Source organism: Schistocerca cancellata, chromosome 3, assembly GCF_023864275.1.
Source record: "Schistocerca cancellata isolate TAMUIC-IGC-003103 chromosome 3, iqSchCanc2.1, whole genome shotgun sequence".
In the NCBI taxonomy this organism is placed as follows: domain Eukaryota; kingdom Metazoa; phylum Arthropoda; class Insecta; order Orthoptera; family Acrididae; genus Schistocerca; species Schistocerca cancellata.
Window position 1 is genome coordinate 918,301,672 of NC_064628.1, and position 17,723 is coordinate 918,319,394.

General features: G+C 43.5%; 1 protein-coding gene across 1 annotated transcript in view; it reads right to left on the reverse strand.

Moving 5' to 3' along the window:
* The window catches only part of LOC126176650 (arylsulfatase B-like), a 100,053-nt gene that overhangs the window by 10,957 nt on the left and 71,373 nt on the right, over positions 1 to 17,723 (reverse strand). Inside the window, exon 6 of the mRNA XM_049923808.1 lies at positions 2,725 to 2,885. Coding sequence (XP_049779765.1) covers positions 2,725 to 2,885 — 161 coding nt within the window. The remainder of the gene's footprint in view (positions 1 to 2,724; positions 2,886 to 17,723) is intronic.

Consider the following 17,723-nt stretch of genomic DNA (forward strand, 5'->3'; position numbering starts at 1 on the left):
AGGTCAGAAAGTTCCGGTGTCTATGGAGAGGCACTATACAGTGCCTACAAATCGCAACCGAATGTGGTTTCGCAAAGTGGGGCTACATTTCACTGGGCTAACGTTGCGAGGATTTCGTTAGGGGTAAAATTCGGTGGTCGTACATAGTGGCAGTAATAAACCTGGGCCAGGGAATAGTTCATACACCTTAAAACAGGCAACCAAACTCACTTACATATGATGGACGTTAGGTTCCCTGTCTTAAGGTGCATGAAGAATTTTCCTGGACAAGTTAATTTTACACCTTTGGCTCGCAAGTTTCTCAGATATAACTCGTTTTTGTAGGGTTGCCTCAAATCGTGGATGTGCGTATGCAAACCACATACGCTGTACGAGCTTAAAGGAGCCATTTTTCAGGAAATCGGTGCTACATCAAATCAAGTGTTGGGGCATGACTGATTCAGCAGGAGACTTGATAGTACGCAGCGAAAACTGGATACCACTTAGACTCAGATCCATACTAAGACTTTGATCCACACTCTTATTTCTCGTTTTTCTAAGTTGACATATGTACCCCAAAACGTTGACTGTTGTATAATAAGGGAAATAGTAATCGTTAAATACATTTTAATAATTTATTCATCCTGAGGTGTTGACAAAAATTTCTTCCTGTCTACTGTAACAACGGAGAAGCAAAATTAGGCAAGCATACTGCCAGGAGTGTGGGAACTGGAATGGCCTCGTGTGTTGTTATTTATTTACTTTTTCCTTGCAAAAAACCCAATCATACCCACATCACGCGACTCATAAAAGGTCTGGAAAATAACGATTTGTGTTCATCATATAAATATGAAAACAGATGTAACTTATTTTCAGTTTTCATCCATGAATTCTTAAATGTTTCGCACTAAAGAAAGTCAGTGGAAGGGGCTAGGATATTTTCAGTGTTTTCTAGATTCGTTTCGACATTTCATTGAGAAACGAGGAAAACACTCGTTATTCAGTCTATTTTCTTAACTTGTACAACATATTAAGTAAGTAAATAATTAGCAAGCTTCTTCATGCAACTTTCGTAATGCACGATTATCAAGTACGTAAAAGATACGCTTGATTTCTGGAGAGGAATACTGCAACCAGTCGCTTTTAAAGAATATTTGATTCATTGTCAGTAGGCAGTAAAACGTTTGTCGTACTTCAAGTATGAAGTGGAACAAAATTTAACTAATTATTAATTTTTAGAGAAGTTGCTTACATTTTATAAATACGTTTCTTATCAAATATGCTGTAAAGTGAATGTTTCAGTTTCGAGAAAAGACATACTGGTAAAAATATACGAGTGCAATAGAACGTTACGTTAAACTCTTTTCATATTGTTTGCCACATATTACAGAAAAGAACAGTTTAGAAATTGAGAAACTGTGGTTATCGTTAGTGCTTTGACACTTCGCTGCAAAAGAAGCTCGGTGTGCAGACTTTGGTGTGCATGTTTTGTTAATGAAATGCCTTTCCTTCCATGTTATACATGTACCTAAGAATTTCTGTAACGACAAATGAGGATTATTTAGCTGTAAAACCGTTCTTGAAGTTCTAAGATGTCCATGATCGTGTGACAAACGCAGAGTTTTTCATTGGAATAAAAATAAATCACTAAACAGAGTCACCAATTTATAAAAACTACAGTGTGAGTAAAAGCTATGACTTTCGCTGCTCCTCTTCAACTACTTTCGAGAGAAGTTCAAGGGAATTTGTTACTCGGATTGAAGAGTCGGAAATAAGTCGATGTATCTAGGAAGAAAATGAAACAGAATTCAAATCAACTAGCTAGCGCTTGATGATGAATGCTATCAGAAAGTTCAAAATAAACAAACGTACATTTCAACCAATGTCAGGCAAACATATCGCAGAACCTCAGACTAAATATATGGCAAAACATATACTTGTAGTAAAATTCATTGAGGTAAAGATGCGTCGAATTGGCAGAGTCAAGAAGTTCACTTACGTTGACGAGACATGGGAATGGATCAGAAAAAATCAGAAGTCAGTGACAGGGATAGAATCCTAAAGCTGGAAAGAGAATGGAATTCACACAAACACAGAGACAAACACACACAAGTAAGGAATGTATCGACTGGAAATGCAGTATTAGGTCATCTGTGAAAAGAGACTATCTAAAGCCAGTGAATGCACTCTCTACGTACTATATCCTGAAGCAGTTTGAGGAATGAATAATTATGAGTAAAACCATTGGCACAGTGTGGATTTAAAACAGATATAAACTGTGAAGCAATTAACAGAACATGGTAAAATTTCAGACATTATGTGGAGGAGATGGAGGGAGGATTGGAGTTCCTTAGAAGCCTGTATAGAGTTATTGGAAATACATTAACCAAGCAGATATTCAAACAATACAGAAAGAAAAAAGAAGTTAGATAATATTTAGAAAAAACCGGTCACTACCGAGTCCCAGAGTGCGGAAAGAAGTAGATTTAGGAGCAAACTGCAAAATTTCGAAGAGTGTCAAGCTGAAGGAAGACGTAGTAGAACTGGAGGAACAAGGACAGAAGAACAGTAGAAGCAGGCTAGCGGGCGCACGAAGGAGTGATGGAAACAGAGGAAACTGCAGATAAAGGAACAAAACAGAAATAAAGCTGCAGTATGATCCAGAGTGGTCAATTAGTTTCAATAATAATAACAATATATTAGATTTCGTAATCACCTGTCGTGATTGCAGTTACATTAACTCACCCCTCTGTGTGGGTAGTTGGAGCTCCAGTTGGGCTGATCCATCCCATCAGACGGCGCTCCATTGTCTGACACGAACACGACGATGGAGTTCTCCAGCATCCCGCGTTTCTCCAGCGCCGCCACCACGCGTCCCACAGACTCATCCAGCTTCCAGAGCACACCTACGGGCATGTGTGCGAAAGCCATCAGTGTGAACCTGTGTGAGAACACTCTGTACTGAACAAACGCGTCCGCACGTCACAATGAGTGCACCTGCCGACATCACTCTACAGGGCTATTACAAATGATTGAAGCGATTTCATAACTTCACTGTAGCTCCATTCATTGACATATGGTCACGACACACTACAGATACGTAGAAAAACTCATAAAGTTTTGTTCGGCTGAAGCCGCACTTCAGGTTTCTGCCGCCAGAGCGCTCGAGAGCGCAGTGAGACAAAATGTCGACAGGAGCCGAGAAAGCGTATGTAGTGCTTGAAATGCACTCATATCAGTCAGTCATAACAGTGCAACGACGCTTCAGGACGAAGTTCGACAAAGACCCACCAACTGCTAACTCCATCCGGCGATGGTATGCGCAGTTTAAAGCTTCTGGATGCCTCTGTAAGGGGAAATCAACGGGTCGGCCTGCAGTGAGCGAAGAAACGGTTGAACGCGTGCGGGCAAGTTTCACGCGTAGCCCGCGGAAGTCGACGAATAAAGCAAGCAGGGAGCTAAACGTACCACAGCCGACGGTTTGGAAAATCTTACGGAAAAGGCTAAAGCAGAAGCCTTACCGTTTACAATTGCTACAAGCCCTGACACCCGATGACAAAGTCAAACGCTTTGAATTATCGGCGCGGTTGCAACAGCTCACGGAAGAGGATGCGTTCAGTGCGAAACTTGTTTTCAGTGATGAAGCAACATTTTTTCTTAATGGTGAAGTGAACAGACACAATGTGCGAATCTGGGCGGTAGAGAATCCACACATTCGTGCAGCAAATTCGCAATTTACCAAAAGTTAACGTGTTTTGTGCAATCTCACGGTTTAAAGTTTACGGCCCCTCTTTCTTCTCCGAAAAAAACGTTACAGGACACGTGTATCTGGACATGGTGGAAAATTGGCTCATGCCACAACTGGAGACCGACAGCGCCGACTTCATCTTTCAACAGGATGGTGCTCCACCGCACTTCCATCATGAGGTTCGGCATTTCTTAAACAGGAGATTGGAAAACCGATCGATCGGTCGTGGTGGAGATCATGATCAGCAATTCATGTCATGGCCTCCACGCTCTCCTGACTTAACCCCATGCGATTTCTTTCTGTGGGGTTATGTGAAAGATTCAGTGTTTAAACCTCCTCTACCAAGAAACGTGCCAGAACTGTGAGCTCGCATCAACGATGCTTTCGAACTCATTGATGGGGACATGCTGTGCCGACTGTGGGAGGAACTTGATTATCGGCTTGATGTCTGCCGAATCACTAAAGGGGCACATATCGAACATTTGTGAATGCCTAAAAAAAACTTTTTGAGTTTTTGTATGTGTGTGCAAAGCATTGTGAAAATATCTCAAATAATAAAGTTATTGTAGAGCTGTGAAATCGCTTCAATCATTTGTGATAACCCTGTACAAGGCTGGCCGATCAGTTTTATGGCACATTGCGTCAACAGGATTCGAATAGGTTATAATTGTAAACGTCCAAATATTTGTGGATTGCGGTATATTCCACAAGAGTTCCAAGTGTCTAGATCCACTGGTAGCAACTTATCGTTTGCTTGAACCGCCAATGAATTATTGAATTCATGATTGATACCATATAGCCTGCTACTGCCAATCCCTTGTTTATTTTTTGTACTAGCATAGACTTTCGGCCACAGGACATGTTTAAGTTACTAGATGCAATTATTGGTTGTTTAGAGCTGATTATTGTTTCGTAAATAAAATCTGACACAATTTAATTTTTTTCGGATCATGAGATAAACCATCAGCAGGATGGGAAACAACACTCATGCTCACAAATTAAGGATAATGTTGGTAGCGCGGTGAAACAACGTTCTGGTGGGCGATTTGCGGGTTTGAATCTCCTCGGGGTACGACCATGCGGTGCATTTGACCTGCGGTCGTCGCACGGTGGCGCTGACAGCAGTCCACATACGCAGAGGTGTGTTGCTGCATGTCAGAGTACGGTGCAGCGAGTAAGTGTGCAGACGTTTTTAGACTTGCTAATGGTGACTGTGTTTTGAAAATGGCTCAAAGAACGCATATTGATGACGTTATGATGGGTAGAATACTAGGGCAATGGAGGCTGGTGAAACACAGCAGGTCGTAGTACGGGCCCTCCGTGTGCCACAAAGTGTGATCTTAAGATTATGGCAACGATTCCAGCAGACAGTAAAAGTGTTTAAGCGCTACAGTAAGGGACGTCCACAGTGTACAACATCACAGGAAGACAGATATCTCACCATCAGTGCCCGCAGACGGCCACGGAGTACTGCAGGTAGCCTTTCTCGGGACCTTACCGCAACCACTGCAACAGTTGTCTCCAGTCTACAGACGACTGAACATACATGGTTTATTCACCCGGAGACCTGCAAGGTGCAGTCCACTGACCCCTGGTCACAGGAGAGCCCGTAAAGCCTGGTGTCAAGAACACAGTACATGGTCATTGGAACAGTGGTCCCAGGTTAGGTTCACGGACGAGTCCAGGTATAGTCTGCACAGTGATTCTGGCCAGATTTTCATCTGGGGTGAACCAGGAACCAGATACCAACCCCTTAACGTCCTTGAAAGGGACTTGTATGGAAGTCATGGTTTGATGGTGTGGGGTGGGATTATGATTGGTGCCCGTATGCCCCTGCATGTCTTTGACAGAGGAACTTTAGTAGGTCAGGTGTATCGGGACGTCATTTTGCACCAGTATGTCCGTCTTTTCAGGGGTGTAGTGGGTCCCACCTACCTCCTCATGGATGATAACGCACGGCCCCACCGAGCTGTTATCATGGAGGAGTACCTTGAAACAGAAGACATCAGACGAATGGAGTGGCCTACCTATTCTACAGACCTAAACCCCATAGAGCGCGTCTGGAATACCCTCGGTCGACGTATCGCTGCACGTCTTCACACCCCTACGACACTTCAGGAGCTCAGACAGACCCTGGTGCGAGAATGGGAGGCTATACCGCAGCAGCTGCTCTACCACCTCATCCAGAGTATGCCAACTCATTGTGCGGCCTGTGTACGTGTGCAAGGTCATTATATCCCATATTGGTGTCGGGGTACATGCGCAGGAAACAGTGACGTTTTGTAGCACATGTGTCGGCCGATGTGGCCGAGCGGTTCTAGGAGTTTCCGTCAGTCTGGAAAGGCGCGACCGCTACGGTCGCCGGTTCGAATCCTGTCTCGGCCATGGATGTGTGTGATGTCCGTAGGTTAGTTAGGTTTAAGTAATTCTAAGTTCTAGCGAACTGATGACCTCAAAAGTTACGTCCCATAGTGATCAGAGCCATTTGAACCATTTTGTAGCACATGTGTCTCGGGACGATTTTCTCAACTTATCATCAATAGATCTGTGTCGTGTGTGTTCCCTATGTGCCTATGCTATTAGCACCAGATTTGTGCGCTACGGTCGCAGGTTCGAATCCTGCCTCGGGCATGGATGTGTGTGATGTCCTTAGGTTAGTTAGGTTTAAGTAGTTCTAAAATATGGGTGACTTATGACCACAGCAGTTGAGTCCCATAGTGCTCAGAGTCATTTGAACCATTTGAACCAGATCTGTGTAGAGCCACGTTGTGTGGCACCACATTCTGCAATAATACTTAATTTACGAGCATGAGTGTACATTATCGTAAGAATGGTGTGTTTCTTTGCTAGTAGTATTTCTAAGACAACGTTAATAACATAGTGAAATTGTGTGGCTATAGTAATTCATACTAACTGTTTTGGTGATCTTGGAATAGCACAACATAATGCAACATTTCAAGTTAATCAGCACTGGAGAGTATGTCGTGTTATGTAATTAGGTGCTCACCGATATTGAGGACATAGAAACTAAACACTTCTACTGGTACAGAGTCCAACAACAGAAAATAAAGGGAAGTTAAGGGGCTCCGGAAAGGCTCAAAATCATGAAAAGTTCAATTTTTTTTTGCGTTTTCTGAATCTGCAGACTATTACCTTTTAATAGATATATAATTTATTCAATTCTGAAGACTACAACTATTTTTAAATTTTTTTTTTAAATGTGTTCTACATGGGCGTAACCCACTGTGGCGCTGTTAAACTGCTGTCAAATGGTGTTATTAGTAAATCCCTGTTCATCAGGTACATTTTAGTGATGTGAGATAAAGTATGTGTTGTGGCTAACCTATTTTCAGAGGCTTAGCAGCACCTGAACTGTTGAAAAAGTGTATTCACGGAAAAACTCAAAACCCCAATGAAAGTGTAAATAGTGTTATATGGTCGAGAATCCCCAAGACTGTATTTGTTGGAATAGAAACACTTCACTTTGGTGTGTATGATGCTGTTGCGACTTTCAATGATGGCAACATTGTAAGGTGCAAGGTATTTAGAAATATGGGAATGAAGATAGGTTCTAACATGGTACGAGCGATGCTTGCTTTAGACAAGGGACGCCTTCGGGCTGCAGACAGGGCTGTAAAGAGTCTAGAAATACAAGCAAGAGTAAACAGGAGGAGGAACAAGAGGAAGCTGGAGGAGGAGTTTGCAGAGGATGAAGATAATCCATCCAATGGACCTGGAATGCACTAAAAAGTTAATCCAATCTTTGTCGCTCGATTCCCAAAACTTTTATTTTCTCATACTAATTACATGTTTTCTAAGGATCTTCCAAACATATTTGTTTCAAACTCTTAGTAAATGTTACACAGTACCTTCTGCATAATTTAACCCAGCCTTTTTCCAAAAAACTGTATAGTTTTGAATATATAAATAAAAAATTGCAAAACAATGTTGTGAATTTTCATTACAATTGAAAAAAAAATCATCTTTAATAACTGAACTAAAATTTTGTAAAATCCCTGTGTTAAGTTGTAGCCCATATTCCAATAAATAATCAGTAAAAAGTTCAACTTCCTACCTCAAATACTTTGTGAGGAAAGATGTAATTTATAAGCGTTATTTTAACATTGCAAGTATAGGGCGTTCCGGAGCCCCTTAAGCACTTCTATACCGGATGATTGTAAGTTATGACACGGAAACTAATTACCGTGCGAGTACCAAACTTGGCAGCATTAATGTCCATGCGTCACAGCGCCACCGTCCACCAGCTGCCGTGATCGCTCATCCCACACACCTGACCCGTCGCCGTGCGCTTGTTGACGTGCCAACACGAGCTTGGACAGAAGGAGCAGGTCATCATTGATGAAGCTTTATTATCAAAACAACAGTAATGCTACTTCAAGAATATCGTCTGCTGCGCGGAGCATGATGAAGAATATCGAATCAACTGGAGAACTGGCCGTCGCTACGGGAGCAGGCCGACGATCGGTTGCACCACAGGTGGTTGATGTAATCGCTGTCGCTATGGCAAGCAACGCTGCGCGCTATTCCCGATCGTCAGGCAGTGCGCGTGCTGTGTCACGACAATTGAACACGTCGTGGTCACCTGTACGGTAGGCGCTCCGAACCATTCTCAAATGGTATTCGTACAAGATCCATATCGTACAGCAGCTTGCACCCCAGGACGCACAACGACGTGTTGACTTCTCTCTCCATTTTATCCCGAGGACTGAAGTTGACGAGGGGTGGCCCTGGACAGACGAAGCTCATTTTTCTCAGAAGGGTGAGGTGAACACTCAGAATTGGCGAGTGTGGTTACCTTCACCTCGAGTCACTGTGCACGAACGTGTCACCGTGGGGTGTGGCTTCACGGCTACCTTCAGCATTGGCCCATTCTTCTCTGAACAGGTTGTCGCTCAGTGACCAATGATGTGCATTGTGACTGACCAGCATTACTGCGATATGCTTCGCCAGCGTGTCCTACCCGCCCTATAGGAGAGAATCGCATTCAACTCAACAGTTTTCATGCAAGATGGGGCTCCAGCGCACATCACTCGTGAAGTTCACCTGATTCTCCGAAATGCATTTGGAAATCTACATCTACATCTACATCCATACTCCGCAAGCCACCTGACGGTGTGTGGCGGAGGGTACCTTGAGTACCTCTATCGGTTCTCCCTTCTATTCCAGTCTCGTATTGTTCGTGGAAAGAAGGATTGTCGGTATGCCTCTGTGTGGGCTCTAATCTCTCTGATTTTATCCTCATGGTCTCTTCGAGAGATATACGTAGGAGGGAGCAATATACTGCTTGACTCTTCCGTGAAGGTATGTTCTCGAAACTTTGACAAAAGCCCGTACCGAGCTACTGAGCGCCTCTCCTGCAGAGTCTTCCACTGGAGTTTATCTATCATCTCCGTAACGCTTTCGCGATCACTAAATGATCCTGTAACGAAGCGCGCTGCTCTCCGTAGGATCTTCTCTATATCTTCTATCAACCCTATCTGGTACGGATCCCACACTGCTGAGCAGTATTCAAGCAGTGGGCGAACAAGCGTACTGTAACCTACTTCCTTTGTTTTCGGATTGCATTTCCTTAGGATTCTTCCAATGAATCTCAGTATGGCATCTGCTTTACCGACGATCAACATTTTATGATCATTCCATTTTAAATCACTCCTAATGCGTACTCCCAGATAATTTATGGTATTAACTGCTTCCAGTTGCTGACCTGCTATTTTGTAGCTAAATGATAAAGGATCTATCTTTCTGTGTATTCGCAGCACATTACACTTGTCTACATTGAGATTCAATTGCCATTCCCTGCACCATGCGTCAATTCGCTGCAGATCCTCCTGCATTTCAGTACATTTTTCCATTGTTACAACCTCTCGATACACCACAGCATCATCTGCAAAAAGCCTCAGTGAACTTCCGATGTCATCCACCAGGTCATTTAAGTATATTGTGAATAGCAACGGTCCTATGACACTCCCCTGCGGCACACCTGAAATCACTCTTACTTCGGAAGACTTCTCTCCATTGAGTATGACATGCTGCGTCCTGTTATCTATGAACTCCTCCATCCAATCACACAATTGGTCTGATATGATCGAATTATCAGCCGATCGTTTCCAAATACTTGGCCAGCACGATCACCTGCTCTCACTACCCGTGATTTCTGACTGTGCGGCTGCCTGAAGGCCAGGGTTTACCAGGAGAACATCCGCACATGTGCTAATGTGAAGCGCAGCATATCAAGAGAGATAGCCACAATGCCTAGGGACATGCTTCGTTCTGCTGTGTAGAATGCAGTCCTGTAATTTCAGACTCTTCAGGACGCTGATGGGCGCCATATTGAGCCCCTTTAATAGCAGTAATGGTACCGGTATGTAATGGGATGGTGTACCCTAGCAGCACATTAAAAGTTTTTCAGTTGATTCTTCATTTTCAGCCGGCAACTGTGGCCGAGCGGTTCTAGGTGCTTCAGTCCGGAACCACGCTGCTGTTACGGTAGCAGTTTCGAATCCTTCCTCGGCCATGGATGTGTGTGATGTCCTTAGGCTAGTTAGGTGTAAGTAGTTCTAGGTCTAGGGGAATGATGACCTTAGATGTTAAGTACCATAGTGCTTAGAACCTTTTGAACCATTCTGCATTACTTCTCTTCCCCAGTTCCTTGACATTAATGCTAACAAGTTTGGTCCTCATAGCGTAGATAGTTTCCGTGTTATATCGTGTTAAACAGGGAAAGTTTAGATATAACCACTTGGTAGATGAAGGTGTGTGGCACTCAGACTTGGAACTTTGATAGTAATTGTGGCAGAACGTCTCCCACTTTCGGTTTGAACAAGTACTTTTCGTGTGTGTACATCAGCACCTATACAAAAATTTTGTGTGTTCTCTCCTAGCATGGCCTCGAAATTCATTCCTTGGTTTCTTGAAATTTTTTCGACTATTTTTGGGCTGTTCTCAGAACTTGTAAGTATTTCAGCAGTGTGGAGTCATCGGGCGTTTTTCGTGTTTTAATCACAGTCTAGATTTGTATTCATTTGCGTTTGTTAGATGAGTCGGGACTTTTAATTGCGTTGAACACAGTTGGGCATCATAGATTTTTGCTTTGTAACGAACAGCAGGGACTTGTCTTAATTCTTTAAAGATCAAGATTTGAGTACCAGTGCTTACGGCATGCGCCAGTGAATAGTGGCTGTGATATTTATTTAAATACACAACTACTTTATCACACTGTGTCTCACCAACATTAATTTGTTGTAGCTTTCCCCATCACCTTGACTCCATTCATGTATTGTGAAGTTCCAGAAAACTGTGTTCTACAACTGTACCTTCTGATTTGTCATTGACGAATGTGTCCACGCTCCCAGACAACAAAAGGCCGAAAACAGTAATTGTACTCGCACTTTAGATCAGTCCGTGATACCAGAGACGTACTTTCGATACACTACACACATTTTGATTTCATATAATCCTGGTCAGGGAATAAATCATACAACCAATTACAGGAGGCTTCATGTAGCAAACGAAATGTGTTGTGAGGAAACACTTTTCACATGCGCTGAACGTAACGTAAAGTGGGAGGAGAAAAAACTGTCTAGTCGAGGAAAGCAGCTTTTGCTATTAATACGGAATGCATTCAACAGTATCACTTTGTCAGAGTTTTTAGATCTCTATAGATTAACAATTGCGTCTAGTCCTTTCTACTCGCGAATTTTTGTACTAGTCAAACAATTAGGTGAGCTAGAAAAAAAAACACCTTCCGAATGATGTACATTTGCAGAGAAACAAATCATTACAATTTGAGAAAAAAGATTGACGATTTGTTCGAGAGAAAGAGCTTCGCAAAGTGAGCAAGTCCGTAACGCGTTGGTCCACTTCTGACATCATGTAAAGCAGGTACTCGCTTTGGCACTGTTTGACAGAGTTGTTGGATGTCCTACTGTGGGATACGGTGCCAAATTCTGTTCATGAGGTGCCTTACATCGTCATAGTCGTTTGGAAACCTTCTACATTCGTTCTCAACTGGGGAGAGATCCAGTGACCTTGCTGGCTATGGTAAGGTTTGACAAGGCCGAACACAAACAGCAGGAATTCTCGCCGTGTGCGGGCTGGCATTATCTTTCTGGACTGTAAGCTCAGGATGGCTTTCAAGGAACAGCAACCGAAGGGAACGTAGAATATCGTCGACGTACCGCTGTGTTGTAAGAGTGTTGAAGATGGCAGCCGAAGAGCTGCTGCTATGTTGTGACCGGGCTGTATGGCGGCCGACAGTCAGCTTGGTATCCCACCACTGTTCGGGGCGTATCTAGGCACGCCTTCGACTAGTAATCTCGTTGACTTAGTAGAATTGTCTTCAGTGACGTGTCCCGCTTCGAACTGAATCACGATGACCAGCGAAAATGTGTCATGAAACGCCCCAGATAGCAGCGGAATTCGAAGTTGACCGTCGTCCACCGTACGGCCCAACAAACAGAAATGATGGTTTGGGGTGCCATCTCAATTCATAGCAGGGCCCCGTTGGTTGTCATCCTAGGCACCCTTCGAGAACAGCGTGCTCAGCTCGTGGTCTCGGGGTAGCGTTCCCTCCCAGTTAGATTCCCAGCGGGGTCAGGGATTTTCACCTGCCTCGAGATGACTGGTTGTTTGTGTTGTCCTCATCAGTTCATCATCATCATCATCATGAAAGTGGCGAGATTGGGCTGAGCAAAGGATCGGAATTTGTACGGACGCTGATAACCGCGCAGTTGAACGCCCCACAAACCAAACATCACCATCAACATCATCCTTCCAGCACATCGGTACGTCGACGATATTTTACGTTCTGTTTTGTTGCCCTCAGTGCCCTTCTGTTCAGTAGCTCCTCATTAGTCACGCTATCTACCCACTGCATCACATTTAAAAATCTTTTATTCTGTTCTTGTCTAAAGTATGTATGATCCACGTTTCACTTCCGTACAAGTGTACACCCCAGATAAACACACTCCGAAAAGACTCACTAACATTTAGATCAATATTCGATGTCAACAGTCTTTCCTTCTTCTGGAACGCTTTTCTTGCCATTGCCAGTCTACATTTTAAAGCCTCTCTACTTCGGCCTTCGTCATTTACTTTTCTGCCCAAACAGCAAACCTCAGCCACTTCTTTAAGTGCCTCCTTTCCTCATCTAGTTCTCTCAGCACTGTCAATTCCATTCGATTACAGTCCTTACCTTTGTATTGCTTTTGTTGATGTTCATCTTACATCCTTCTTTCAGAACACCATCCATTCCATTCAGCTGATCTTCCAAAACATCGTCAAATCTCATTCCTTTTACTTCTTCGTCATGAACTTTATTTCATTCTCAGAATTTAATAAAATTCAGTAAAAAGGGTTAAATAAACTTCAGTGATCGTTTGGTAACAGCAAATACGCACACGAAATGTTCACAACGTCGAAGGTAAGATAGGTACAATCATATGCTTAAACGCTTAACAGACATATTGCACAATTTATCGTAAATTAGAAAATACATAGTTCTTATCAGACAATGTTTGCAGTCCGTGATTTAGTTGTGACATGATTTAATACTTGATTTGTGTTGTCCTGCAAAACTAAATTAATGTGTGAGGTAATGTTTCCCGCTATCTCATGTCAACCTTCATTGGTTATAGATAACCTTCACTGATAAAAACTTTCCTTTAGAGACATGAAAAGTGCACCGAGTTCATGGAGGAAATCAAAATATACACGCCCACATCAAGTCCACGACGGAGGTAGAGACGAAAGGTGCCTTGCCTCTCGCTGTCTTCCTTGGCCACGTCTTAGGGGCAATGGTTAACGAAAATCGACCTACACGGACCGATATCTGCACGCTAGACACTGCCACCTCCCAGAAGAGAAAAGATCTTTCCTGAGGACCTTGGTGCTTCGTACGGAACCGGTTTCAGAAGCTGATATCATGACGCAAGAATTGTGCCGCCTACTGCTACAACTGTCCCAAGTCATATCCACAGTAGAAAGTCTGCATCACTTATCAGTTTACGTGGGAAAAAAGATGTTTTGATAGCTCTTAAACATATCTCATAAACAAAGGAGGCTGGTGGGATATAGTGCATGCAAGTGACCACCAGCGGTGCAGAAACCTGCGGTATTCATCTGAAAACAAGGTTTCAAGCAATTTAAAAGCGTGGCTACGTATCTTCTGCTTCCTGACGTCACGACAAAATCTTTATACAGGGTGCTTCCGTAAGAGGGTACAAAACTTTAACAGGACATAAAGGATGCTCCACTAAACAATTTGAGGTAGGGAACCTGGGGTCGGAGAAGCCAGAGTAAAGAGGTAGTAGGAATAAAATCACAGTACTGTGTGCTTCTTTATTTACATTAGTTACAGTTAACTGCAAATACCATCACTGACATAATGAACGTACCATTTGTACTGTATCTTACAAAATGTGCTGCAACTAGCGGTCATCAACCTCGATGCAACCATGACATTGCCGAACAAGATTCTGACGCATCCTGACAATTACCATTGGCGGATTTCGAATAACGTCACAGGCAGCTACATTACCGGCAACTAACTCCATCTCCGTATCCACTGGTGTCTCATACACAAGTGACTTTAGGTATACCGATAGGATGTAATCAAGGCCCATGGACTAGGATGCCCCCTTCCAATAGAGCTACAAGGGAATACTTCCTAGTAACCGGGCTCGTCCTCCTAGTTTCCTTCCAGGGTATAAAGAGTGTACATATAAAAAAAAAGAGCACGTTAGTTGTAAACAAGCATGGAAACAGTAATGCTAGACAACGAGGTAGACAATTAATGAAATTGGGGGAAGTTCGGCCGCCAAGTGCAAGTCTTATTTCATTCAACGCCACATTGCGCAACTTGCGCACCGGTGATGATGATGAAATGATGGTGAGGACAACACAACACCCATTCCCCGAGCAGAGAAAATCCCCCACCCGGCCTGGAATCGAACCCGGTCCCGCTTGCATGGGAGGCGAGCACGTTACCACCCAGCCTTCTTTTATATATATAGTACTGGCCATTAAAATTGCTACGCCAAGAAGAAATGCAAATGATAAACGGGTATTCACTGGACAAATATATTATACTAGAACTGACATGTGATTACATTTTCACGCAATTTGGGGGCATAGACCCATAGACCCTGAGAAATCAGTACCCAGAACAACCACCTCTAGCCGTAATAACGGCCTCGATACGCCTGGGCATTGAGTCAAACAGAGCTTGGATGGCGTGTAAAGGTACAGCTGCCCATGCAGCTTCAACACGATACCACAGTCCATCAAGAGTAGTGACTGGTGTATTGGGACGAGCCATTTGCTCGGCCACCATTTACCAGACGTTGTCAATTGGTGAGAGATCTGGAGAATGTGCTGGCCAGGGCAGCGGTCGAACATTTTCTGTATCCAGAAAGGCCCATTCAGGACCTGCAACATGCGGCCGTGCATTATCCAGCTAAACTGTAGGGTTTCGCAAGGATCGAATGAAGGGTAGAGCCACGGGTCGTAACACATCTGAAATGTAACGCCCACTGTTCAAAGTGTCGTCAATGCGAACAAGAGGCGACCGAGACGTGTAACCAATGAAACCCCATACCATCACGCCGAGTGATACGCCAGTATGGCGAGGACGAATACACGCTTCCAATGTGCGTTCGAGGCGATGTCGCCAAACACGGATGCGACCGTCATGATGCTGTAAAAATGACGTTTTTCCATTCGTGCACCCAGGTTCGTCGTTGAGTACACCATCATAGGCGCTCCTGTCTGTGATGCAGCGTCAAGGGAACCGCAGCCATGGTCTCTGAGCTGATAGTTCATGCTGCTGGAAACGTTGTCGAACTGTTCGTGCAGATGGTTGTTGTCTTGCAAACGTCCCCATTTGTTGACTCAGGGATCGAGACGTGGCTGCACGATCCGTTACTGCCATGCGGATAAGATGCCTGTCATCCCCACTGCTAGTGATACGAGGCCGTTGGGATCCAGCACGGCGTTCCGTATTAGCCTCCTGAACCCATCGATGCCATTTTCTGCTGACAGTCATTGGATCTCGACGAACGCGAGCAGCAACGTCGCGATACGATAAACCACAATCGCGATAGGCTACAACCCGACCTTTATCAAAGACGGAAACGTGATGGTACGCATTTCTCCTTCTTCCACGAGGCATCACAACAACGTTTCACCAGACAACGCCAGTCAACTGATTTTTGTGTATGAGAAATCGGTTGGTAAATTTCCCCATGTCAGCATGTTGTAGGTGTCGCCACCGGCGTCAGTCTCGTGTGAATGATCTGAAAAGCTAATCATTTGCATATCACAGCATCGTCTTACTGTCAGTTAAATTTCGCGTCTGTAGCACGTCATCTTCGTGGTGTAGCAATTTTAATGGCCAGTGGTGTAGTTCGTTGCGTTTGATCTGGGCGGACGTCACACGATATCCGTTCAAGTTGATCGTTGACACCTTGACTCAGTTTTCTTATTACAGACAACACGCAGCCCTCTGACCGAACACGCTGAGCTACCGTGCCGGCATCTAAGCAGGCGGACAACGAGGTAGACAAGTTTACTTTCGTACCTCCTTAAGCTGGCTTCTCCGACCCTAGGTTCCCTGCCTCGAGCTGTTCAGTGGAACACTCTCTATGTCGTGTTACAGTTTTAGACCCCATTACGGAAACACCCTGTAACTTGTGATAGTACTGCTCTTTTATTTCAGCTTTGTTGTTAATATGAATTTGAGAGCAGCATTTCTCCTGGATGTGGCACTTCAATTTTAGTTGTTACTCCCGACTACGTTCAGAATCGGAAGTGCAGATACAGTACAGGTAGAATGAATGGCTAAAAGCCTGTCGCGTATACATTTACAATGATAGATTTTGGATCACGGGTCCCAATAATGAAATCCCACTGGAAGTGTTAGTTAGCATGTAATTGCCAGACATCGACGATACCAGACGAGTAGCAGCAGTAGATGAAATAGTTTAAATGTATGTAGCAGGCTCAGGTAATTTTGTGAGTTTCAAATTCATTTCGATCTCTGTGTGCGCGATGGCACTAGCGTCAGACGGACCGCAAACCACGCCACGGTGCCTGATAATTGCGTCAGATATTACAGCACTTCGAGGAAAAATGGTTCAATTACAAATCATGTTTTGCAGAAATTAATTGTTAAATTAAATATTTCGGTAATGAACGACATTTACACAAAACACAGAAGCGCTTCGGCCATCGAATACTGCATGTGGAGTAGCATCATGCGACAATTTGCGGGTGAAGAGAGTCCGAATTTTCGAATGTTGAATAACTGATATTGATATTTCAGCGAAAATTGCATCTAGCTCCGAACATTGCAGTGGTATGATGCTACACTGCCAGAAAAAGAAGAAGACAGGATTGTCGTGAACTTAATTGTGTCTGATTTTTTCCGCAGGGTTATTTCAACGGGATGAATACTTAATTATTTGCTTTCCTCTCATTTAGAGAGGTGAATGAGGGCCTAGTCTTAATCACAAAGCAGCACGTTTTTGTAAATAATAAGAAAACAAACAATGCTAAATATAAAATCATTAATCCTAGAACGAGTTCTTGTGGTGTCTTGAAACGGTCGCGCTTGACAGTGAGCAGAAAGTAGGAAGACTCTGCCAAGATAGAGTACGTAGCAAACTAGCGAAAATCGATTTTTTCACTTAGGAAACAGTTAGATTAGGAAGATATAAACTAAAATTGCCATAAATAATTTCTGAAAATTACGTAATTCACTTTCATTTTGAATTTTATCATATTTTGGAAAATGCTTTAGTGGTTGATATGTTCCGCGTAATACGATTCAGAGTAATCAGTACAACGCTTATTCAATTCTTAACGTGTTTAATCCATACTATCATAGTTGTACCATTATTATTAAATACGAAAATAACTCTACCCTTACGTTTTCACGCCTCTAACCGCTGAACTGATTCCGGTGATATTTAATATG